General features: G+C 43.3%; 1 protein-coding gene across 12 annotated transcripts in view; it reads right to left on the bottom strand.

Moving 5' to 3' along the window:
* PKHD1 (PKHD1 ciliary IPT domain containing fibrocystin/polyductin) overlaps positions 1-27,411 on the bottom strand; it is a 409,604-nt gene that overhangs the window by 301,353 nt on the left and 80,840 nt on the right. For 11 of the 12 annotated variants that reach the window (XR_012902469.2, XM_075923353.2, XM_075923339.2 and 8 more), the window contains 3 exons: positions 26,131-26,274; positions 11,991-12,201; positions 5,179-5,329 (listed from right to left, as the gene is read on the bottom strand). Coding sequence is in view for 11 of the 12 variants with exons in the window: in XM_075923353.2 (XP_075779468.2) it covers positions 5,179-5,329; positions 11,991-12,201; positions 26,131-26,274 (506 nt within the window). In the remaining variant the exon portion in view is untranslated. The remainder of the gene's footprint in view (positions 1-5,178; positions 5,330-11,990; positions 12,202-26,130; positions 26,275-27,411) is intronic. The other variant, XM_075923345.2, reaches the window with a different exon arrangement.

Below are 27,411 nucleotides of genomic sequence, written 5' to 3'. Positions count from 1 at the left end.
CTGCTGTCCGCTTGCTGGATGTCCCTTGCAAGCTGCTCTGCTAGTAACCCAGCAGCTTAGCACCAGGCTCCCCTCAGCAACAGTGAATTCAATCAGTGTTGTTTAGGCCCTCAGACAGGGCCCCACCACCAGGTACAGAGACTTATCCCCAGCCTTTCTCAATTTGACTGGGTTTGGAACCCATGCCCCTTGTCTAGCAAGTGCTACTTAGTTTATGGCGAATCCCTCTGTCATAAACAGTTCCACCATTCCATTGTACTTGATTCACCTAATGAGGGTAACAACACTTTTATCCCCCCTGCCTCAATAACAGAGAGACTGGGGATCCCACAGTAGCCAAAGTGACCATTTGGGCTGCTGTGAGCACATACTAGACAGGGTGGGTGTGTCTATGCAAATTGGACTCAGCCCCTGAAGTCTCTTTGCACCACTTGCCACAGTTCACCACCAGATGTCCGGATAGAGTTTACCCTGACCCCGCTTACATCTATGCTTCTGTAGGGCTGGTAGGAAAATACTGACAGTTCTTCCAGGAAGGATGTCTGAAATTTTTCTCCCACCTTCATGCATCATTTGAGATGAGATGATTTAATTTACTGATCATTTTACAAATCTCTCAGGCCCTTATATTGCTCCCATCATCATAATAACTGAGCCCATCACAGTCTTTAAGGTATTTATGCCCACAATGCCTCTGTAGGGTAGGGCACTAGGCATGGCTATTTTCCTCATTCCAAAGTCGGGAAACTGAGGCACGGAAAGGTACGCAACGTGTCCAAGACACAGGAAGCCTGTGGCAAAGCAGAGACTTGAACCCATATCACAAGCATATGCCTCGCTACCAGATTAGTTTTCCTCACTAAAGAGATATTTGGAGCCATCATGAATTGTTTCACAGCTGCTCTTACAACCACATGACCCCAGTTTTATTGCCCTCACTCTCATTCCCAACGGTGTGTGTCATGCTTCCTTGTTGCATCTTGCCTCTTATTACATTCGGGCTACATCTAGACTGGCATGATTTTCCGGACATGCTTTTAACGGAAAAGTTTTCCGTTAAAAGCATTTTCGGAAAAGAGCGTGTAGATTGGCACGGACGCTTTTCCGCAAAAGCACTTTTTGCGGAAAAGCATCCGTGCCAATCTAGACGTGCTTTTCTGCAAAAAAAAAACACAGTCACCATTTTCACAATAGGGGCCTTTTTGCGCAAAACAAATCTGAGCTGTCTACACTGGCCCTTTTGCGCAAAAGCTTTGAGCAAAAGGGACTTTTGCCTGAACGGGAGCAGCATAGTATTTCCGCAAGAAGCACTGATTTCTTACAGTAGGAAGTCAGTGCTTTTGTGGAAATTCAAGCGGCCAGCGTAGACAGAAAAGCGGCTGATTTTCCGGAAAAACTGGCCAGTCTAGACACAACCTCGGAGTTCTCTGGGATGGGCAGGGCCTGCCTCCTACTAGGTGTCTGCCTCACAGCCCGGCACAACGGGGCCGTGTTCACAACTGGGGCATCTAGCCATTCCCACTGTGCAGATGTGAGCATTGCTCTAATGGGCCAGCTAGTTAGCTGGAGCAGATCAGCAGAGTATGAAGTCTGTGGAGCTCCACAGATTTCCAGCCGTTGGGGATCAACCCTAACATCTGCAAAGCGTTTGGGGATCCTTAGTTGAAAGGGGCAATGGAAGGGTAAGGTGTTCCTGGGGAGAGGTGAAGTCCCAGCTGTGACTGCTCTGGTAGGTTGTGCCGCTTGTTAATAGTGTCATTACCCAAACACACAAGATGCTGCTAATGCATTTTACTGTCTGATATTGAAGCTAGGGACCATTATTTCCAGTGGAAAGGAAAGGCCGGTTCACATGACATGATTTAAACCTCTACCGTGAAGCATGCGTACGCTGCACTGGGTCATAAATCTTAACAGGATGCTGCCAACGAGAAAAGGACCAAAATTGAAACCATTTATCTGAACTCCCACACACACATCCACTCCCACCACCGTCACCCCTCCAGTTTGTGGGAGATGGATAAAATGAGGCCTACTTCCAAAACGCCTCTGGATTCATTCAGCAAAACAAAAACTCAACTGTCAAGATGCTGCGAAACCCCAAGCGTCCCTGTTTCTGCACATTTCCACGCTCTCGGTTTATTCAAGCCAGCTAGGACTTCCTGAGGTTTCCGATGCTGCAGAGCATGGCCGCTAGCAGAGACAGAACTTGGGATCTGCCTCTTGCTCCTGAAGCACAGGCCTCAAACTGTCCAGTCAAAGAACAATCTGCTTTCAACATTGGGACTGCAGGGTCTATGGCACACAGTTCTGTGTGGCATGGAGCAGTTCTGATGCCAACCGGGAGCTCACCTACACCATTACCTGTACTTTACGATACAAATGGGAATGAGTCAACCTGTGGAACTCCTTGCCACAGGGATATGGTGAAGACCAGGACTTTAACAGGGTTCAAAAAAGAACTAGATAAATTCATGGAGGTTAGGTACATCAATGGCTATTAGTCAGCTATTAGGAATGGTGTCCCTAGCCTCTGTTTGTCAGATGCTGGAAATGGAAGAAAGGGGAGGGTTCCCCTGATGATTCCCTGTTCTGTTCACTCCCTCTGGGGCATCTGTCATTGGCCACTTTCAAAAGACTGAATATTGGGCTAACTGGACCTTTGGTCTGACCCAGTCTGGCCATTCTTATATTCTGTTTTCATGCGTTCTGCATTTAGAGGAGAAAAAACAGAGTAGGTGCCACATGGATGAAACTTGTATTGAAGAGGTCGCCTGGTTGGCCCCACAGCAGTGCTAAACTAAAATGCTTTCCCTCTGCTGAGCAAACTACTGATATTGTGATTAGGAGGGAGTAAACCAAAAAAGGGTGGGGAGGGAGGGAGTCATCTTGGCCCCTGCAAAGGGCTAGAAGCTGAGGGAAATGTGTGCCAACATGAAAGTGGACAGCACTGACAGGGAAAGCAAGGTGTCATGTCGTCTTCCAGAGCTGAGCACTATGGGCCTCGACTGAGTCTTAAAACAATGAGCAAACACAAAATTATAACATTTTTAGGGAGTAACAATATCACTTAGCCCTGGTCTACCCTAGAATTTTATTTTGAAATAACCTCCCTAGGTCGAATGTATAAGCAGAGCATCCATGCTAAGAAGCCCGTTATTTCGAAATAATGGACCACTTAATTTGAAATCTGTACTCCTTCTTTTCATCAGGCATAACACTAATTACAAAATAGTTATTTCGAAATAACAATAGTGTGGATGCTCCAGTACCGCTATTTCAAAATAACTACTCTCCAGAGAAATTAAAACTAATTCAAAGTCCCCCGTGCTTCCGGGAGCTCTAAGTCTGAGGTAGCACATCCACATTAATGGAGACTGTCTCGGACTAATTTCAAAGCTTCCCCATAGTGTGGGCACAACTTCAAATGTATTAAATCGGGAGTAATTAAGTCAAATTTAAACAGTGCAAAATAGTTGCCTGGTGTAGACATGGTCTAAGACAGTGTTTCTCAACCTTTTTTTAATAAAGTATCCCTTTTTCAAAAAAAGCCCAAAAATTGTAAGTACCCCCAGTACCTAGTTTTCAGACACATTTTTTTTTTAACCATTGCAACACATTTGTTTAAACTTAATCATAGCCAGGTGGGCGATGAAAGTTTTGGCTTTAAAAAGTAAAAAAATAATAAAGCTCTGTAAAACTTAAAATGAAAATACAGTTTTCTCCAAATTTCAGTTGTGTTGACATAGCCCCCCAGACTTCTCTTGAGTACCCCTAAAGGTTGAGACCAATGGTTGAGAAATACTAGTCTAAGAGATTCAGCACTACTAACAGACTAACTAACTAGTCTGCACTACTAACTAACACCCTTCATCCAATAGGGCATTGCAAATAACAAAGAATTTTGACCTAGTAAGGGCTTCAGAACTTGGTTCTAAATAAACACAGGAATCACTAGGCCACGGCAGTGCAGCTCCTTCTGGGGAGGAGACCATCAGCTAGATGACACAATGAGAGAGAGATGGGAATTTTAACCAAGCACACCAGGGTGAAAAGTTACCACAAAATCTTGAATATCAGCACAGAGCAAGCAGGACATCTCTTTCCTAGGTCTCATCCATGCTCTGGAGATTTCACAATACTCTGTTTATCTGAGGATTTAGCAGGCATAAAGGGCACCACTGATGCTGATGCATAGACTGAGGGGGCTGCCTCATCTCACTCACCCAGCTTTTTATGTGGCTATAACTCCCCTGACTCCAGAAGGGAGTATTACCCTAGCACACGTGAAAAGTGAATCAAACTCATGTATGGCAAACGTGCTTGAACCCGTAAGCCATTCCCACTATCATGAGAACAGCGGCTTTGAATACAGCCTGACACCCCCATCCAGTCTATTTGGCAGGTGAACAACAGTTAGGGCAAGGATAGGGGTAGAGAGCCATCTCACATTTACCAATCCCCCTTCACCACCTACACCTCAGCAGCTATGATGAATTTATTTCATCTGTAATGTTCTCTCCCACTTCAGTGCTGTACCCTGGAGATTTTGGAGGGAAATCAAGACAGTGGCTCACAGGTTTGCAGTTAAAATCGAGACAGTTTTTTATAAGGTGCAGGAGGGATAAATATTGTTCCCTGATTATGACACATACTTCCTCTCTCTCTCTCTCTCTCTCCAACCCTTTCTCTCCTCATCTCTCCTCATACACACTAACCCACCTTTCAAATGGCAAATTGATACAAATAAATGCATCAAAAGAGATTTGGACCAAGCCACTGCTTCGTGTTAAGGTTCCAAAAGTGACACAGAACACCCAGTCTCCTGAGCTGAGATGTTTGAGAAAGGGCTATAAAGAAGGGAAAATTACCTTCGGAACAGAGCTAGTAATTGTACATACAAAGGGGGAGTAAAAAATGAAAACAAAGGCATAAGCTATAAAGGAAGTTAAAAGAAACAAGGCAGACCTCATTTATATTTGATCAATGTACGATTAACCATAGTTAACCATTCATTCATCTGCTGTGCATTAGAACTGCTATTCAAAGTTGGAGAGCATTTAATATTATATATTGCCACTGCTCAGACTAAATTGTTTTTTTCCTTTAAATGTACACAATATTACAAATTTAATTTTAAGCTGTTTGAATCAGTCTGTAAAAAAGATTTGATTATACCTGAGTGTTCTGGCCCCAGTTTTTCCGTATCTCAGTAATCTTGGCGGTAATTGGCTGATTAGCTCCCTCACACTCCATCTCTGCCTCAGTTTCCATGGTAATGTTACAGGAGCTATTATAGATGAGAACTTCATCTCTTTCCACTTTAGGGCTGAAACGAGAAGGGAGGTTAAATGGGGTGTCATCAATCTTAATGAAATGCAATTATTTTTACTCTTATTAATCATTGCAAGCCATTAGCTTGTGGCAACTCCTGCCCACCATTTGTCAAACTTTGCAAATTTCTGTAATTTTGTTTCCATTCTTTTATTGTTTATTTGTTTCCCCTCCACCCTTTATCTGCAAACCCTCCTGATGACAATACATGCAGTAAATATCTCTCACTGATGCCTTTCAGCTTCAGAAAACAGTTATAAATGCTAGCAAATGCTCTTCCAGTACCAAGGGAAGGAGGTAAGTGCAGACAAGGACTAAGGAATTGACGCTGCGAGAGTCGAAGATGGAAGCATACACTGAGTAGGGTTTGTCTGGATCCCCCTTCCCCCCTTTCCCTATCTTATTCACACTTAGCAATGGGGAATGAATAACTTTCTACTCCCTTAGGGCAAGCTGAGAAATTGGAAAACCACACAACTGGCTAACTGGTCCCTCATTCCAACTGTGAAAAAATGAGCTCATTTAGGGTTCCAATTCCTGCTCCCCAGCTGACTGCAATGATGCTTTGTTGCTAGCACTGGAACATTAACTTAGTAAATTAATTAAACTTACTTAACAGCCCAGACTAAGCAGATTCGATATATGTGCCAGTTCTGCTAAGACACTTGCTCCAAAGGCTTCTGTCTCATACAGAGAAGCAGGAGCAGCAAAGGTAATAGGTAAGAAGTGCTCCTACTGGGTCTTGTCACTGTCAGCTGCTCACTTGGGTACCATTTGGGCATGGAGAGCTGTAAGGGTCTGATTCAAAGCAGTGTTGTCTGGAAGCTGGGTGCTTATGCAGCCACTCCGAAGAGATTCAAATACCATCCCTCTGATTAGCAAAGCACCCACAACCACGTATTTTGTTTCAACTGGTGGTGCACATTGGCACATGCCTCGGTGCACATAAAATTTATTCCAAACATGGATGGAAAAGATTAGAGGGAACATTAATCTAAAGTACCTTGAAATCTCTGAAAAGCCTCCCAGTTCACTTCACTGAGCTTTGGGTGGGTCCGGGAAGTATAAGTCCCATTTTCACATATGGATGCAATTTGCATTCCTTTCTTCAGCCCTCCTCTTTTCCCACCCTTTCCATCCAACAAATCAACCGTGAATTTGTTTGCAGATTTGTGTGAATTTAGAACTGATTTCAGAAGAATGAAGCTCCCAATTTAGCCACAAAACCATCACAACGCAGGCGGCAGCCTTCCTCAACCCACAGGCGGTCTAGTTCAGTCCATGTACCTATTATGGAGTTGGCAGCTCAATGTCTAGGCCTGATTCTGTACTGCCATTCACCATGAGCAGTCACTGACATCAGCTCAAAGAGGCTGACCGCTCTGATTTGCTCATATCGTACCCCTATTGTACATAGCTATAAATGGTTAGCCAAGGCAAGAGGCAATGGTGAATCAAGCCTACAAAGTGAATTTGGCAGTGGGTTTTGCGATGTAGGTGTCTAGTCACTGGGAACTTGGACAGAAACAAAACAAACACCCTTTCTCATACCAAATTCAGCAATAACAGGTAAGGGTTTAAGATGATGTAACTCATGTGATGAGGGAGAAGCTAAAAGGAGATGAGCTACAGCACTGTTCTACACATAGAAGGCACCTAATGATCCAGAGAGATACAACCAGACTGACAAAAGTGCCAAAGCAGGCTAGTGGCTTACTTGGCAGCCAGGTCTACCCTGCAGGGAGAAGGTCAGCTTAAGGTACACAACTCCAACTACAAACATAATGTAGCTAAATCGATGTACCTTAAGCCAAGCTTGGTGCTGTCTCCACAGTGGAAGGTTGATGGGAAAAATGCTCCCATCAACTTCCCTCACCAGTAAAAAGTACTGGCACCAATAGGGGCACCCTCAGTGTTTGATTTAGTGGGTCTTTACTAGACCCACTAAATCAAACCCTGGACGATCGATTGCCAGAGCATCAATCCTCTGCTAAGTGGAGATGTGACCTAAGTGAGATTAACTCATCTGAGAATCTGGTCCTTAACTTCCTTGAGAGTACCAGCATCCCAACAAATTGATGAATTTGCAGTTTCCAAACCATGCCATTCTCCAAGTAAGCAGCAGTAATGGCTGTGGGATTGTGGGGGCAGGTATCTGTTTTATTGCCATTTTTAGCACAATCCGGGCTGTATTAAAGACAGAGCTGTGTTAATAAAAGCCATGTCCATTATTTGAGCCATTTTAACAATGCATGTATTTATTTATTAAATTAATCTTTCCTTCCAACATGTCAATAACAGAAAGTCAGCTTTAAGATACAGCACTAGATTCATAATATCAACACTTTAAGAACTTTCAAAGGGGTAGTCAGGTTAGTATGTTTCATAAAAACAACAAGGAGTTCTGTGGCACCCTAAAGATTAACACGCTTATTTAAGCATAAACGTTTGTGGGCTGGAACCCACTTTGTTAGATGCATCTGATGACTGGTTCCTGTCCATGAAAGCTTAGGCACAAATAAATGTGTTAGTCTTTAAGGTACCAGAGGTCTCCTCGTTTACTTTGTGAACTGTTCTTGCCCTGCAGTGTAATTCAATGGGATGGGGGCATCTTTCAAGGCTACATCATATTTTCTTCTGCAAGGGAAAAATGTATTCTTCAACAGCCAACATTTTTATGGGGAGATAACTATATCCAACGCATGGATCAACAAAGGGCTTGATCTATCTTGGATGGAAGTCAGTGGAGATCTTGCAAGAGATAGTAAGGGGAGTTCAATCAGATTCTACTTTAGGAATCATTTATAGGTAATGGACATATTCTGTATGGTCGCAGGGTAACTACAATGGTAACAGTGACTTCTGTTAGGACAATAACCATTGGGCTTAAATTACAACAAGGGAAGTTTATGTTGGACATGAGGAAAAACTTCCTGTAAGAGTGTTTAAGCAATAAAATAAATTGCCTAAGGAGTTTGTGAAATCACCATCATTGGAGATTTTTAATAGCAGGTTAGACAAACACCTGTCAGGGATATTCTAGATGGTGCTTGGTCTTGCCATGAGTGCAGGGGACAGGACTTGATGACCTGTAGAGGTCCCTTTGGCTATGTCTAGACTGCACTCTTAAATCGGTATCTTTTTTCGATTTAATTTCGAAAGAGGCTTTTTTTTAATTTGGCACGTCAATACGGCACCAAATTTCAGAAAAAATTGCTTTTTCAAACCATCCCTTATCCCTTGTAGAATGAGGTTTACAGGGATAGTGAAAGAACATCTCCGTTCTTTCAAAAAAATTTCAAAAAAGTGGACATGTTCTTGGATGCGGCTTTGCTTTTTCAGTATACTTCATTTCTGGGCACCTCGCTGCTGGAAAGTAATTAACAAAGTAGAAAGTTTATAAAAGTGAAACCAAAATAATCAAAACCAGAGGGGCTAACTGAAAACCAAGGGTCACATACTGATCCCACTGACATCAGTTGCAAAACTTGCATTCTGTTCAATGAAGGCTGGATTTGGCACTCAAAGTTAAATACCTATAAGTCTGATAGTCCTCATGGTTATGCTAATAAGTCAAAAAGTCAGTGTGAAGATGGAGTGTGATGAAAAGTGATCGATCACTAAAAGAAAACAAAATTAAGGCTGAACAGGAAATGGGAAGTCTCACAAAAATGTTCACAATTTTAAACATTTTGCCCATCCTGAATCTGGATGGGAAGCCAAAGTATCAAACAATTTCCCAAACAGTTACTTTCTGAAAGGAAAAAAAAACCAGATCTGGCCAATCAAATGTTTTCTTTTTTAATTTCATAACCTTTTGTTTCAAATAGTGATCTTTTTATTTTTAACATTTTTAAAATACAAATTAAATAACATTTAGAGACAAAGTCATTTTGAACAGGAAAATGAAACTCTTTGTTTTGAAAATGTCAAAACAGGTCATTTCAACACATTTCAAAATTCCCCCCTTCCTCACAAAAAAAAAAAAAGGTTGGAATGTGGTTAAAAAACTGAACCTTTCCCACATAAGTTTGGGTTCAACAAATCAGCATTTTCCAATCAGCCAAATTTTCTTAGAAAATTCCTGAGCAGCTCTAATAACAAATCTATAATACTGAAAGGGCATCAGCACCAAACAGGGTGAGGAATTACTTAGCATAGTAATCAGAGATGGGAACTTGAAGCAATGGGATGAACCAATGACCTGGTCTACATTGCAAAGTTAAAACAAAAAACAGGATTATGTAGCACTTTAAAGACTAACAAGATGGTTTATTAGGGGATGAGCTTTCGTGGGCCAAACCCACTTCCTCAGATCAAATAGTGGAAGAAAAAAAGTTAGTCTTTAAAGTGCTACATACAGTATTTTCCGGTGTATAAGACGACTTTTTATACTAAAAAACATCCCCCAAAAATCGGGGGTCGTCTTATATGCCGGGTATAAACATACTGTAGCTTCGGCTACATACAGAATGTCCCTATTATTACCTTTTAGCCCGCGGGATGTGCCCTAATACAGTACTGTAGCTTCGGCTACATACTGAACGTCCCTGTGCTGATACTGTATGTACCGCGCTGAGCCAATCCCGGCAAGCGGTGTATTCTATTAATGCATACAAAGCCTGCTCGGATTGGCAAAGGTTGTAATAGCCCGCCTCTCTGACTCAGCCAATCCGAGCAGGCTTTGTATGCATTAATAGATGACACCGCTTGCCGTGATTGGCTCAGCGCAGTACATACAGTATCAGCACAGGGACGTTCTGTATGTAGCCGAAGCTACAGTACTGTATTACCGCACATCCAGCGGCCTAAAAGCCCCCTTGGAAGGGGGGGTAGTCTTATACGGCGAGTATAGGCCAAAACCTATGTTTTAACTGGAAAATTAGGGGGTTGTCTTATACGCCCAGTTGCCTTATACGCCGGAAAATACGGTAGTCCTGTTTTTTGTTTCAGCTACACCAGACTAACACGGCTACATTTCTATCACTATTGCAAAGTTAGGTTGACTTAACTATATCACCTCTGATTGTGAAAAAATTCACACCCTGTGTGACAAATTAAGATGGCCTAAACGGTGCTATAGACTCTGCCAGGTCACTGGATCTGGAAATATAAATATCCTAAAAGGTGGGCTACCATCATTTCTAATTAGACCAGACAAAGCATGCAATACAAGAACACTGTAAGTCGGCAGGGAGAGAGCCTAGATGACGTCAAGGTTTTTTCTCCCCTTCTGGATTCTATAGGGCAAACACCCAAGCCCTGACTAAGAACCTGATTCTCCAGCATCTTGTGTGAGCAAGCCCATTAAAGAAGGAACACTAGGCTGGATTCTTCTCTGACATGACTGTTAACTAGGCATAGAACCATTGGAGCGCCACATGGACGGAAATCTCTCAGTGTAAACCAGGTATAAGGAGGAAAACAATCAGGACTCTGGGTATTTATTTTTGTCCGTTAAGTGTCTAGCACAAGCTGGTGCTATGCAAATCAGAAATAGTAAAAAGCAAAGGGACAGATCCTTAGCTGGTGTAGAGGAGTAATAGCTCCGGGATCGGCCGCAAGGAAGCTGAAACCCAGTTCTCTTCTGACTGCACTCACTTTACATGAATGTCAGTCAATTGACTGCAGGGATGTAATTCTCTGGTGTGAGCAAGAGGAGACTCACAGCCCTCCAACCTGGCTAGTTTTATGTGGTTTCCAGGTTTTGGAAAAACATTTGCACGATGGCAGCCTCGTCCTCATTGTCAAATGCATACTGAAATGCCTGCTGCTCTCACTGAGGGGCATAAGTAACTTCCATGGATTAACTTGTATCTTGCAACAGGAGGATATGGGACCAGATTGCCAGCTAGTGGAACTCAGAATAGTGCCACTGAAATTAATGGAATGGTGCCAATTTTACACTGGCTAAGAGTTTGGCCTGTACTTTACAGAACAACTTGGGGCTATAACTTGCTTATGTTCTGTTTATCTATTTATATAGGAAGGAGGATTTCCAAAAAACAAATGGGAACATTTCATTCTCTTATTTATCCTTTTCCATCCACCCTTCTCCACCCCCAAAACAACCTTGTAGGACTAAATTCTTTGCAGGTGTAAACTAATGTAATCCCATTAACATCAATGGAATCATTCCAATTTACACCAGCAAATTTGGTCCATGGTTTCCAAAGCCTAAAGCTACAATAACTGTCTGTGCACCCTTGTTGAGTAAACACCACACAGCCTGCCAGATCCTATGCAACTTTTTACCCATGAATCTCTTTGGAGAGGCGAAGGAGAGGGGGAGAAATCCCTTCTGGTTTTCATAATGACTAATCTTTTCCCCCCTTGGCATTCACCAGATGTTGCTTTGGATCAGAAGATAAATATTAAAATCTAAAGAGGAACAAAGCAGGCTGTTTACTAGATGGATTTTCTAAGGTCTTTTGAAGGCTTTAAAATCTGTGGGGGGCAGATGCTTTGATATGCATGCTGAATGGATTTCACAACCCACTCTGTAGGTCAAATTTCTCGATGATCACCAAGCTAGGAAACAGAAATCCACCTTCTCCATAGTCGTACAGGGCCCAACTCTGCAAACGCTAAGTGTCTTCTGATGCTGCTCAGCCTCCCCTAGGACTGCACCCACATCGGACAGAGCAAAGACTAACCTTAAAAAGAGGCCAGCAAAATGTGCCTGGGATGAGTTGCCCTTTGTCTTGTTATCCAGAGAGTTGTCATCGCACAGATATAGGTAAGACATGACTCCAGCTAGGCTGTACGCCCCTGCTGTGATATGGATATCACACTGGATGTATGTGGCCCCAGCTTCTTTGCAGTCTTCTGAAAGGTGGGTCAGAGCACAGAGGACAGCTAAGGATGCTGCAGAGACAGAAGGAAAAAAATACCCACCCACATGAGCACTTGAACAAATGCAAGTTAGAACCAGATGCTGCACCAATGAAGACAATGGGAGCTTTGCTATGGCCTTCTATGGCACAGAGGTCATGACTATTTTCCCAGTTTAGCCCTTTTGGAACCACACCCCTCCATCCTCATGGTCAACTGCTCTGTGTGCGCTACCAGGTTATTTCGAACTAAGTTATTTCGAAATAGTAACTCCCAAAATAACTATTTTGAAATAAGCTTATTCCTCTTCACAAGCAAGAGTTATTTCGAAATAACAAGCCCATTATTTCAAAATAACAGGCATGGTAGGGTGGATGCTCCCCTTGGGAATGTCTACACTACCCCCTTAGTTCGAACTAGGGGGGGGGGGAATGTAGTCATCCGGAGTTGCAAATGAAGCCTGGGATTTGAATTTCCCGGGCTTCATTTGCATGAAGCCGGCCGGCGCCATTTTTAAATGCCGGCTAGTTCGGACTCTGTGCCACGCGGCTACACGCGGCACGGACTAGCTAGTTCGGATTAGGCTTCCTATCTGAACTAGCTGTATGCTTCGTGGAATGAGGCATACAGTTAGTTCGGATTAGAAAGCCTAATCCGAACTAGCTAGTCTGTGCAGCGTGTAGCCGCGCGGCACAGAGTCCGAACTAGCCAGCATTTAAATATGGCGCCGGCCGGCTTCATGCAAATGAAGCCCGGGAAATTCAAATCCCGGGTTTCATTTGCAACTCCGTATGACTACATTACTCCCCTTCCCCAGTTCGAACTAGGGGGGTAGTGTAGACATTTCCCTTGTTATTTCAAAATAACTCCCCATTGTAGACATGCCATGATCCATATGTTAGTCCGCATGTTGGGTTTGACGTTTCATATATGTGGCTAGTTATGATCCTTTGTGCAGTACCTATCCAGAGGCTCTTTAGAATAAAGTGGGAGACAAAGGCAAACCAGTGTTTAGCTAAGGCAGTGATCATAGAATCATAGAATCTTAGGGCTGGAAGAGACCTCAGGAGGTCACCAAGACCAGCCCCCTGTCCAAAGCAGGACCAATCCCAACAAAATCATCGCAGCCAGGGCTTTGTCAAACCAGGACTTAAAAACCTCTAGGGATGGAGATTCTACCACCTCCCTAGGGAACCCATTCCAGTGCTTCACCACCCTCCTAGTGAAATAGTTTTTCCTAATATCCAACCTAGACCTCCCTCTCTTTAACATGAGACCATTGCTCCTTGTTCTGCCATCCGTCACTACTAATGGGCAACCTAGTTTAGTGAGTGGGCCACATGAATGGCCCTCCACCTCAGTGGGCCACAAGACGACAGTATCAAGATGGTATCCCAAGATAGGGTAGTTTTGCTAACTGCAGTCACATACTTGGAATTTGTAGGAGGTGCCAACTGAAGCATAACAGTGTTTTGATTGGATGCAGAGGGAGCACATGACTCTCACGGTCAATGTTGTGTGCAATCAGCACCCACCTCACTTCATGTGTCCTTGCTTTACATATTTGTCATATTTGCTTTACATATTTGTCATATTTGTCATTTTAGTATTATGGGTAGGGGAAAAACTACATGGATGGGCAGTACATGGGCAGTGAAACAAAATGCCTAGTGGACTATACACAGAACTCCAAAGGCTTATATGGGGTCCAAAGCCTCAGGTGGCCCACCACTTAGCTAAGGGATAGGTGTAACAGCTACCGGGAGGAGATGGGCCAGGACTTTAACAGGGTTCAAGAAAGAGCTAGATAAATTCATGGAGGTTAGGTCCATCAATGGCTATTAGCCAGAATGGATAGGAATGGTGTCCCTAACCTCTATCAGAGGCTGGGAATGGGTGATGGGAAAGGGATTGCTAGATGATTCCCTGTTCTGTTCACTCCCTCTGGAGCATCTGGCATTGGCCACAGTCGGGCTAGATGGACCTTTAGTCTGACCCAGTATGGACGTTCTTATATTCTTATAATTGTTTCCGCAAAACAGTAGAGTTATGTGCTCAGAGCCTCAATTGTTCAGCTGAAAGGAAGGAAACATCCTTTTCACTATACGTGGCTGGTCTGCACTTCATAAAGAGCATGTTGTGTCCAACACACAGGGGTCTGAGTGGGCTAATGCAATTAGCCTTTCACCATTTGGAGACTTGGGATGGAAAGCACAAGCCAACTGTGAACCTTTCCCCAGGAAATGCTGTCTGGTGTTAAAGTTCATTGCAGGTTTGAAGCTCAGCCATGGCTCAGTGAAGCATCAACAGAGCTTTGCAGGCTTTATCAAAGGAATGGATTTGGAGTGGATTTGGAGCTTTTGCTTGGAATCTGTGTGAAACTTGAGGCTTTGCATGACTTCAACTCAATGGGTTTGGGAGTTTTATTAATTTGCTTCAAAAGGTTTGTTTGCTTGTGTGTTTTTTAAGGAATGGGTTTTATGATCTGAAAGTCAGGTGGAAAGAGGTTTATCAGCCTTCAGGGATATAAACCAGAGAAAAAATTCTTTCAAAACCCTGAGAGTTTTCTATAGCTCTGGGAGTATCTCCACCCTGCTAGCACTCATCAAACAGTAAATAGCTGAAAAGAAAGATAACCTAGTGTCAGTTATTATTATTTGTCTTCTGAGATCAGGACCAGAACTGATTAGTAATTTTTCAATTAAACATTTTCTTCTTGTTGCAGTAAATGCCACTTTGTTGAAACTGAAACTTTTCACATGAGAGGGCCGGTTTTGACAAATTTCTCAACTTGAAAAAAAAAGTTGAAAAAAGTTTCCAAGTTTTCACTCTGATGTTTTCAAAACCAAAAAAAAAAAATGTTCTCAATGACTTTTCAGATCAAAAATTAAGCTAATTGTACTCCAAAATATTATTTTAATTGAAAATAATTGAAACTGAGCCATTTTGAAATGATCAAAATAGAACATTTGATTGACTCCAAAAATTCAGACTATCACTTCACAAATGTATTTGAAATGGTCTTTAACCCAATTTGGGATGAGCAACGTTCCCAAAAATCTTCAAAATGTTCATAGGCCAGAAAAATAGATTTCCCACACAGTGCTAAGCAGGGTTCTATTGTTCTAGGACCAATTCAAACGCATATCAACTAAGCAGTGCTTGTCTCAAAAATCTCAGATTCCAGGCAGAAAACAAGAGAAAATAAGATAAGGCAGATAAGACAGACCGCAAAGTAGCACTGAAAAAAATACTGGTCAGCATAAGGAGCAGTGGTCACAGCACACCAGCTGCATAACCGTTATTGAGTTTTTTGTAGACATCATGGCAGAGGAGAATTTTCAGGAAAAATTGCAAGGAGGAAAATGAAGTGGCTTTATAGACATTTACATGGAGTTTCTCCTACATGTGAGAGGCAGCATGGTAGAAAGCATAAAGATGCTCGTGTAAAAATGTACTACCTGGTAATGGAATCAGAGTAATGGAGTGGAGATGATTGTAATTACTGCTCTATGAGAGATGGTTGGGGACAGGCATTAAATGCAAAGATAAGCAAAGGTTATGTTTGATGCAATGAATAAAGGGGATGGGTGCATAAATGAGGGTGACATGGTCAAAGTGACATGCCAGGAAAATGATCTTAATTCCCTTCAAAATGTTGCTGCTAAGTAGTATGAGGTGAGATTTGTCAAGGTCAGAAAAGGAAAAGCTGCAGTTGTTAAGACATGAGAGGATGAGGGACTAAATAAAAGATTTAGATGTGTTGAAAGTGAGGAAAGCAGCAGCTCCCCATCACATGTTCCCATTTCACAGATGAGAAAACTAAGGAACAGAGATCTTGGGCTTGTATGGCAGAGGTGGTGAGTTCCCACAGCTCCAACAGATGTCCATAGGAAATGGAGGTGGTGTGTACCTCAGTAAATCATGTAATCCAAGGAGATCCATGGAGCGTTCAGAGGATGTGCTGTTTGAACTCAGATTTCCAGAGTCCCAATCTAGAGCCTTAACCTAGCTGTATCCAAATCTTGCTGCTCCTTCCTGTATAACATCTCTAAGGTCCTGCCTTTCCTCACTGTCCACCCAATCAGAGAACATGGGAACCTATCAACTGTCTCTTCCAGATCCAGAAGGGGCCTGGACATTAGGGAGATCTACAGGGTGTGGGTCTCATCCAGGTTGTTAAAGTGATTCACTGTGCCCAGTCAATTAGGGGCTGCTGTGGAAGGAAGCACTCCAGGATACATAGCTCCCCCAGTAGTTGTAAGTGTGCTGCTGGTTAGCAGAATTCAGCACATGTTCTGAATAAGACCATAGTCAAAATCCAGAGGAACTGTGACAATGCCTCTCATCTTTAAGAGATATTGAAGAGTAGGTTGGATAAATGTCTATCAGGGGTGGTCTAGTCAGTATTGGGTCCTGCCATGAGGGCAAGGAACTGGACTCAATGACCTCTCGAGGTCCCTTCCAGTCCTAGTATTCTATGATTCTATGATCTTTCCTCCCACGCCCCACAATTGTCAATCCAAGCCTACGTTGGTTTGGACAGATGAGGTTGTTTAAGGGAGAAGCAAGAACAAAAGGCAGCCCTGGTTCCTGAAACCTCGAAATTTGCAACAATCCTAATGGAAGCACTCCACAGAGTGAGGACGGGTCCTGGCTTGGGGTGATATGGCTGGTTGGGCCTAGAGCACGTTGTATACAGAGCTGATGGACTTCCTCTTGCTATGCCAGACTTTTAGCAAACAGTGGTGCTGTTTTATGCTTTATTATGTCTTGCTCATCTGCCATATAAGGCCTCATTCCAACACGGAGTTACTTTAAAAAATACATCTTTATTGTGGCTGCTTCCAATATGGCTTCTTTAGTCTCATGGGGTGTGTCTAGACTACAGGGTTTTGTCGACAAAAGTGGACTTTTGTCGACAAAACTAAACCTGCGTCTACACTACCGCTGAGTTCTGTCGACATAACATTGACAGAACTCAGCAGTTTTGTCGACACTGGTAAACCTCATTTTACGAGGAATAATGCCTTTTGTCGACAGAGTTCTGTCAACAGAAGGCGTTATTGCATCTAAACTGTCCTTTGTGTCTACACTGCCATGTCGACAAAGCAGCTTGCTTTGTCGACAGAACTGAATGTAGTCTAGACGCTCTTTGTCGACAGAAGCTTTGTCGACAGTATCTGTCGACAAAACTTCTGTCGACAAAAGCCTGTAGTCTAGACGTACCCATGGCTTCTCAGACAGTTACTCAGGAGGTGTCACTTTCAAGCAGTTCTTCTCAGGAAACAGTGCATTGTTTGAGTGTCCGCTAGCACTTTCATACATCCCATCCTTTTTAAAGAAAACTGTCAAACACCCCAGGAATAACTCATGAGATAATGTAATTTATTCCTTTCAGATGCTGACCAATCTTCCAGTTATTGTGGTCACCGCCTAACAGTTTGTCTAAAATCATGTACACATTTGGAAGTCAGTCACACAAACTCCCTCAGATAAACAGGTATTTTAACAATACACCCTCCTCTAGTACAGTATGAATCAATAGTACCTCCCTAGCACTGTTTTCTTCCAGTCTGCTCAAATAACAGCCTTTGTGTTTGGTATTGTTGGCGTTTCCATCAAAACACCCTCTTTCTCCTTTCTTTTCTCTGATATGCCCCACCATTGCCCACTTCTACTTGGTCTTTTAATTGCTGAACATCCTTGAAAGATCAGGAGTTTCAATGTAAGAAGCATTCTTTCTTATTCTCCATGGGTATGTCTACACTAACCCCCTAGTTCGCACTAGGGAGGCTAATGAGGGCAACCGAAATTGCAAATGAAGCATGGGATTTAAATATCCCGCACTTCATTAGCATATTCCCGGCGGTCGCCATTTTGGAAATTGACTAGCCCGGAAGAACTGCCTGCGTCTACACGCGGCAGAGAAGGGCGATTCCGAAATAAACCCCTTACTTCGAATTAACAGTTAAACCTCATGGAATCCCCGCTTCATTGACTATGTTGAGTAAACTACTTTACATGGCTCCGTTGATGGAGCCATGTAGTCTAGACGTACCCTAAGGGACCGTTCCCAGGAGTCTTTGGATTCCTTTAACATTACTCGGTGTTGGCATTTTTCTAGTGGCTTTTATTTTCTCTAGGTTTACTTGCACACATTTGAAGGTCAACAAATGTTCAATGTATGGCACCTTAGTTACTCTCTTGTCCAATTTAATTTAATATTATTTTCTCTGCATCTGTAAAAAAATATGTAGTAATGTGTAATCATGATGTTGGTGAACCTGTTCCAGGTCATCATCCTCTCTTGCTATCAACACGTCATCTTCTATTGTCCAGATTCCAATCAGATCCTCCAATACTTGAGCCAGACTGCTCTGGAATACCTCCAGGACTGGACTGATTCCCATTGGCATCCTTAACCATCAGTACGGCTCGACAAACTATAGAATCTACTCGCCCGTGGTGAGTAGATTTCAGCCATGCGCCCCGTTTACCAGCGGTGCATGCATGCACAATGTGGCTCTTGCGCATGCACAGTGCGGGGCTGGCGAGTGGCTTCAATGGCCATTTGTCAAGCCCTGACCATCAGTATCTCCCAAATGAAGTTACAAAGATTAACAAGTAACTGAAGTTTTCACACAATTTTATATCATATTCTATTTTAAAAGTCTCTTTTGACCGAGCTGGTAATATGTTCTCAATTCTAGGCAGAGGGGAAAGGCTCCATTTCAAAGCTTTGGGTAAGGTCTTTGGGTCTATGCATATTCTCAGCTTTCTGAGAAGCTTTCTTACCAGCACAAGACTACTTATCCAACTCTTCTCTACAGGCTGAGCAATTCCACAGTTCTGTAGGCTCTGCAGTTTGTCTTTCAATAACTGTAAGAATGCAAAGGGGACTTTCTAACAATTTAACTGGATTCCCACTGGTGTCAATGTTATAAATACCATCTAGCCATCCATTTCCATGAAATACATCTAGATTATCTTTCTATATCATCTCCTGGTTGCAGGTAATATAATCCAAAGTATCTTTAGTCATCTTGCTCTCATGTCCTGAAGTACTTGTATCTGGTTCACAATTTAGCCAGCTGTGCTGTCCAGATGTGTCACTGCTGCCTCATCATCTATGACCACAAAGTCCAGTCTATATTTTTTGTTCCTTAGATTTCCTAATTTAATTTTACATTTCCCCAATGGCTTTTAATGTGATCTGGTTGTATATTGTTAACAGCTGGTTAGTCTCTTCCAACCATATGTCTGGGTTCACCAGGCTATGGCACAAGTTGTAACATTATCCTGATCAAGCTAATGGAAATTGTATCACTTTCTTCCCATATAACATGGCTGCATACAGCTGTTTCTGGTGCTTAACAGGGTTTTCTTGCACTGTGTATACCATCTGTTTGGTCACTCATACAATGTCCTCAAACCCACTGTTGCTCTCTTTAGTTATTGTGTGTAACCTGGAATAGTTTTTCTTCTCTCAGAAGGGAAAAAAACCCCACTTGGCTGCAAAATGATTAAATGTTGTCAAAGATATGGAATGTTTTCCCACAAGCTGAACACTTCTCTTTCTGTCTTTCATGTTTTCTCCCACAGTACTGGCATATGTCTGTAGCATTGTCATCTACTGATGTTGTATCTGGTTTTGATTTCTGTTGCTTATGCACTACATGGACAGTTTCTGCTGACGGCACTTCCAAGAGTCTAATCCTGTCTCTTATCGGTGACTCTTTCATATTTCCAAAACTGCATCTGGCACGGCGCAATTGGTGCTTTGCTCATCTATAGTCTCTCCAGCTGCTTGAGCCCAAGTCAAATAATGATATCTTTCCACTGGTTCCTCTTGCTTGGGGTTAAACAGAATACCCAAATGCCCATCAATACTAAGGTGCGTTGAACTTGGAAAATGTTCACAGAGTCTCACTTAGCTCTCTCCTTTTTTCTTCTATCAGGTAACAGAACAATTTGATTTTCACAGAATCTTTTTTCTCTTCCAGCAAGACGAAGTTCCTCGGTTCAGCTCTCCCATGCCTGAGCTAAATTCTTCCCTGATAGGCTTACTGTCCCTGGAGGCCCCTCCATTTTCTGTTCTCCACCATGTCTTATAAAGCAAGCCGTGTACGCACAGACAGATCCTGTTCTCAGCAGGGAAGCTCTGCATGGTCTGCCCACTGTCTAGGACTAGATTACTACTGCCACCACGATGGAGGCTTCGTTGCGTCTGGATCATCTGCGGTATAAGATCTCACTCTGACATAAGCCTACTGGCATCCTTCACTTCTGCAGCCTACTGGCTTCCCAGGCAATTCCCACAGAGGGGTCACCTTCAACTGTGTGCTGCACAAAAGTGACTGCTAGCATGATGTACTTGCTCCTGCACTGCCTGATTCTCAGCAATCATCTGTGCAATCCCTGCTGTACAGCTTGGTTATCCATCGGGAGGGGCTTAATGGCTCCTGCAGGGCCAGCACTCCTAGAGGCAAGGAGCTGGACCTTTTCAGGGAGGCTGATTTTCCAAGAAAACTGCTGTGGACAGGGATGTAGGCAGTCAGTCCTAGCGATCAAAGCAGTGGTGGTCAGATGTAGTCACCAGAGAAGGAGTCAGACCACAGAACCAGCGATGGGGCCAGTGATGGAGCCAGCGATCAGACCAAAGGTTGGAGCTGGAGATACTAGCCAATGGAAGGGGAGGGACATAGAAGCAAACATCTGGAACAAGACAGGGAGGCAGGAACCAGGTAGAGATCAGGAATCAGGTGAGAGGCCAAGGTCTGATGTTTCACTCAGACAGGGATTCACCTATTTGCTCCAAAAAGCTTCCTGTGCCTCCTACTGTGTTAAACAATGAGCATGAACCAACTGGAGAGGTTGGGCATCTCCTCCAATTAGGAGTTGTGTGGGCAGTGCTTCTGGTGAATTAGGGTCCACCCACCCACATTCTCTGCTGGTGCCTGGGAGGTGCTGAGTTGAGGCTGCGGTCCAAGGACTTCTTGGGGACCCATCAACACAGATTCAAGTCCCAGGATCCCTTACCAAGAAGTACCTTAGACCAAGCTCACGTACAAAAGTGCACGATTCCACCCATTCCAATATTTTTCCAGTCATGGCATATGAGTTTCATTTCATTTTAAATATTATTCTGAGATAGAAGATCCTTTCCACTGAAAACATCCCTGTCTACTTTTCCTGTATCACAGCAGATTACAAGCAGTGGTGGACCTAACCATCAAAGTTTAGGAACAGAATTCGGAGCTATTCTGATGAAGGGCTTTGTGTTGGGCCAATAGTAGTTACACATACTATAAGACAGACAATTCCAAAACCTAAAGAAGTTCAAAGGGCAGATGCAGACCTAGCCCATAGCTGCTGAAACAGTCCCAGGCCAGAGTTTACTTTAATGTTTCCTATCCTTGGGTGAGTTGAATTTTCTTTTGGGCAGGTTGAAATTTCTTATATACACTCCCAATACTGAGGTAGTGTGTGTGTGTGTGAATGGACACCCCCACCCCCAAAACACACACATAATTGTAAGCAGTCCCAATGTGTGGCAGAAAATATATTAAAACAAGGGATATTTAACAAGGAGCAATGCAAACGATATCTAACATGAAATCAAATAAAGAAAATTAACACGCCCCTTGGAGAATACATGTATCATCCTTTCTAACAACTCAAGCTAGTACTTGCGATTTCTGACTCAGAAGAGCCAAAACGCTACCAAATAGCAGAGATCCGGTCTTAATGCAATACAATATACCATGTATTCATTAGTACAACAGATTTTTAAAAAGTCATTAAGTTCAGTGCTTTCGATATCTGCAACACTCAAAAAACATTGTTAAAAGAATATTTTTCTTTCTTATCTTAAGCCATTAACACCTATGCAAACTTTGTTTGAAATGCAATCTTGCAAATGTCCTGGCACACGCATACTTCCCTTGAAGCCTGCTCTCCCCGACAGCCCCAACCCAGTCAGACAGAGGACTGCAGTGAGTTAGACACCCCAAAAAAACTGCCCCTTGCCTCCACCTCACTGAATAGACACCAGCACCCACCCTCCCACTCTTCCCTCCACATACCCCATGCACTCACCCCTTATCTCCCCCTTCCCAAGAGGCTTGAGAGCGCTGAGTTTCTGCCGCTCTCTTCTCCTGCAGAAGGACACTCTAAACTCCCCTCCACACAGACTCATCAGCCAATTACTTACTTACTCACTCCCCATCCTCCCAGCCACTAATTGTCTCCTTATTACCCTTTTAACCAGCTCTGGGAGCTCCTCAGTTTAAACAGGCAGCTAACTCTGTTTAGTTGCTTGCTCAGTGAGATGCCCCTCCCCTCGCCAATCAGCTGAGCTCTCTACCTGTGTGGGAGCTTTGAACTTCTGAGTGGAGCTCAGAAAACTGCTGTGTGAGCACACAGGCATGCAGGTTAGAGGGAACCTTGCCCCAGGCCAAATGTGCTCATTGCACCACTCATTGCACCGCTCATTGCACCGCTACATACAGAACAGACTGCAGAGCATAAATTTAACAAACGCTGCATGGACAAGATAGAGATTAGTAAGAGAGATGGGTGAGGGTCATAAAGGCCAGCTTCTGTCTACAAAGAATTGTTCCCCAGAGGCAATTTTTTTCACCATCTATTCCACAATTTAGACCTCAGTGTCCACATTTTTCCCTAATATTCAGTCCACATTTTTTCCACTTTTAGTTTCTTTTATAGATCAGCGGGTCATTCTCTTCATCTAGTGTGACCTCCTTTACTGCATGGGCCAGAGAACCCCACCTTAAAAAGAGCAGAACTTGAACTCCTTAAATTAAATGGCTACATCATTTTACCTCAAACTACCTGCTAAGTCTGACAAGGTCTCCCTATTCTCCCTATTTATACTCCCTTCTTGGGCTATCCTAAATCATTCACTTGCCTCTCTGTTTTAAACCCTTCACAGAAAACAAAAAAATTCTGTGTTCCTCCCCCATTACCACTCAGCCAAACTATACCTATTTCCCTCTTTTAAGCTAACCCAATATAAACTCCACATTTTTTCTGCTTTTCTCTGAACATCCTCTTATTTCTCCGGTAGAGTTTTGGGGACAAAATGCCCAGAATTTGAAGGCAAAAATCCCAAGTGCAGTTTGCACCAAAACCTTAGATAGATGGTTGTTTCCATTATGTGTTATGAGGTAACCCGCATACCTTCTGGGTGTGATGTCCTTTCTCAAATAGTGGCACTTAGACCACTTACAGAGAAAGAGAATGCGTCTGCTCTACAGCCTTAGTTGAGAGCCAGCTGGCTTTTAGCTCAAGCAGTAGATGCTCATGAATAAGTTCCAAAGGTCCCTGGTTTGGTTCTGCCTGCTGCTGTTATGCTTGGGGAAAACTGGGTGAAGAGTTGAGTATGCAGGCTGCCCCAAGGACAGAGGACTACCTCTGCCCTCTCTCACCACAGCAGATTGGAGCCAGGTGCAAAGCACCTGTCTGTGGCTGTTGCAGCGGGCACAGCCTGGGTAGGGGTGAATGTCCCCTAGCTGAAGGACACAGAAGCAAACTCTGAAAAATAGAATAGATAGCTGTCCCTTTCTCCACCCCTAATGCCTGCTGGTCCAATGGAGTTATAGCTGTCCTGATCCCCATCTCTGGCCACTTGCTGCCCCCAACTGTCCCAGACCCCTCCCTTTCCATTTTATGAGAAAATTGAATTCCAGTCACATCCCATTGTCCTGGCACAAACAAACCCTGACCTTGCTTTAAGTTATGACAGGAAGAAGCAGCATACCACACATTGGAAGTCCTAGCTCTTAGGCTACGTCTCGATTGCATCCCTTTTTCATAAAAGGGATGCAAATTAGACGTATCGCAATTGCTAATGAAGCAATTATTTTAAGAGGGATAAGGGATCTTTCGGAAAAGGCTTTATTTTCCGAAAGATCCGTGTCTAGACTGGCACTTTTTTCCGGCAAAGCTCCGTGCCGAAAAAAATTGGCAGCCATTTTTATGCTAATGAAGCGGGGGAGATTTAAATCCCTGCTTCATTAGCAATTGCGAAAAAGGGATGCAATCTAGATGTAGCCTTACTGTTTAGGAGTTCTTGAACAAACAGACTCACAGACAGACAGACAGATGCACATTTCTAATATATATATATATAGAGAGAGAGAGAGAGAGAGAGAGAGAGAGCGAGAGAGAGAGAGAGAGAGATTTATGTGCCTAACCCAGCTTTGCAGTATCTACTTGCCTCTACACTAGAGTTTGTGTTTGATTTGCTTGACCAAAAAAAAATAAAAAAAATTTCCTTTTTGTGTGTATAGAAGACACATACACTGGTAGGCGAGAAAGACAGGGAGAAGTTAGCCATCTCAACTGCATATTTAGTAGAATGGGAGAGAAATATTTTAATTCAACAAGAGCCATGAACAATAAACAAAAGAAGGTCTTATTTGTCTGTTTAGGGGGGAGTGCAACCTACCCAACTCAGTTTCCCAGATTAAACAACTCAAAAACTTTTTGCTACCGTCAATCAGCAATCGCTTGCTGACATCTAGTGTCCTTTTGAAGTATTGTCTGGACAAGCACATTCCACCTCCTCCAGGGGCCAAAGCACAATCAATTCAGAAACACGGTTTTTCATGGTTTCATAGACTCAGTCATTTTTATTGTATTTTATTCTATTGCTTTTCCTTGAATAACCAGTTTTCCCTTTCCCTCATCCCCGTGTTCAAGCATAGAGTCTTTTAACATACGGTATCCCAGTTCCCAGGATAGAGCTTAAAAAACAGCTCCTAAAACAGGTCTCAAATCCAGTTTAAAAAGCTGGAGTAGCTCAGGTTCACCCCCACCCAGACACAAACACAAACACACGCCGCTTTGTTTTGTTTCCTGAGATTGCTTGTTTCCTGAGATACCGAGAGGACAAGGCCAAACGACTAGTGGAAAATCCAAAAGTTGGCTCTGTCACATACTTTCATAGCACCACCTCAAGGGTTGGGAGGCATTTACAGGCCATGGCCTCTGGACCACAGGGAGGTCCACACTACCAACCCCGTTATTTCAAAATAACAGGCTGGTTATTTCGAAATCTGTGCTCCTGCTTTCCTTGGGGAATAACGCTTATTTTGAAATAGGTATTTCAAAATAGCAGTAGTGTGGACACTCTGCTGATATTTCAAAATAACGACTTCCCAGAGTAATTCAGAATAATTACTCCTCAGTGCTTCCAGGGGCTCTAAGTCGAGGTTGCGTGTCCACAATATGGGAGACTGCCTCGGGCTAATTTTGTGGCGTCCCTGTAGTGGGGACACACTATTTCAATGTTGCTATTTAGGAAGTTGTTAAATTGATTTTGGTTACTGTGAAATCAATTCTTAGTGTAGACATGCCCTTCATGTGCTCACCTAGCCCCTCCAAGCTACTCGTTGGACTATCCTTAGAGTACATTGTAAGCCTTTTGGGGCAAGGAATGTTTCTTTGCTGCTCACCTCAGTGGGGCCCTGGCCTGTAGATGCTACTGCAATGCCAATAACACCCTGCAGGCATGCACGCCATAGCCTCCTCCCACCCCATTCCATACCTCCTGCCATTGAGAGAGGAGAGGTGCAGAGAAGATACAAGTGCTTCTGCTGGAGTCTTCCCATGGGAATGATGCTGTAGATAAAGGCTGTCTCCAGCTCTGTACTATCTCTTAGCACATCTCCCACAATGCAGTGACCGTGTGGCCTTTCCACCCAGGGGCCCAGCAAGACCCTGATCCAAGCCCACTGACATCGGCAGAAAGACTCCCTGTTGAGGTCATTGGGATTTTGGATGAAGGTCAGGATGCAGCAGCTAGTGCCATGTTGGCCCCATTCCCTTCTCCATGGCCACTCTTCATTCACACTGGGATTTGTTGCAGTGGGAATCCAGGACATATGGTTTGAGATTGGGATAGATTTTATCCAGCCCAACATTTCAACTGACCGTCCAAGAGTGGGGCAAGGCAGCTCACATCAGTCGTCGTCATGTCACCCAGCACTTCACAGGGAGCGCCACAGACGGTCACAGAGGTGTTTCCTGGAGCAAACCCAGTGCCATGCACCTGCATTGCCCCTCCACCCAGGCCACCTAGGAAGGGAAGAGTAAAAGGAATTTAACTTCCGGTTCCTCCATGTACCTTAGGGAATGAAATACACACCCAACAGGGAGCTGAGAGTAAATTGATCCATAGTTTAATGCATCAGACCATGAAGATAGCAAGGCATTCATCACCCACAGGGATCAAGCTAAAGAAATTTAAAACAGAGCTTCATGGCTAGTTGTTAACGAAGAGTTGCCTGTGTAACTCTGGGTTGGGTGAACGGTTTTCCCAGCCTGCGAGAAATTTTCAAGTTTCAAAAAAAATTTCACGTCTCAACTCAGGATGAATCATCAAGATCTCAAAGTATGGATTTGGGTTGGGGGAGTGGTTGGGTTTTTTTTTTTTTTTTTTTTCAAATCTATAATCCTAAAGTTTTTTAATTGTGCCAAAGTGCTTCATTTTTACTTTTATCTTTTAAAAATAATTACTCTTTTTTTGTATAAATTAACTAAAATTTCAAAATGAGACATATAAAGATATCAGGATAGGATATTCTGGCAAATTACACACTTTTTTGTCAAACTGGGAGATTTGTCAAAAACAACTCATTCCCACGAATAGGTTTTGGTTTTGATGAACTGGCATTTACTGACAACAAGGGTATGTCTAGATTGCATCCCTCTGTCAGCAGAGGGATGCAGATTAGGCCAGTTGACATTGCAAATGAGGCAGGGATTTAAATATCCTGTGCCTAATTTGCATAAAAATGGCCACCGGGTTTTGTCTGCAAAAGGCGGCAGTCTAGAGGCGGATCTGTCGAGAAAGAAAGCCTTTTTAGACATATCCTGTAAACCTCCTTGCAGGAGGCATAAGGGATCTGTCGAAAAAGTCTTTCTTTCTCGACAGATCCCGCTCTAGACTGCCGCTTTTTGCCGGCAAAGTGCTGAGTTGGCAAAACCCAGTGGCCATGTTTATGCAAATTATGAGCGGGATATTTAAGTCCCTGCCTCATTTGCAATGTCGACCTGCCTAATCTGCATCCCTCTGTCGGCAGAGGGATGTAGTCTAGACATTCCCCAAATGTTTCAACAGGAGGTGTCTGACCCACCATAGCCCTGACTGCTAGAACTAGATTTGCACAGTTGGAATCACTTTTTCCATCCCAAAACATCTTCTTTTTTTTT

This window comes from Pelodiscus sinensis, chromosome 3 (assembly GCF_052426305.1).
Source record: "Pelodiscus sinensis isolate ZL-2025 chromosome 3, ASM5242630v1, whole genome shotgun sequence".
Classification (NCBI taxonomy): Eukaryota; Metazoa; Chordata; order Testudines; family Trionychidae; genus Pelodiscus; species Pelodiscus sinensis.
The sequence above is the reverse complement of the archived record's forward strand: the minus strand, read 5'-3'. Positions and strand labels throughout refer to the sequence as shown.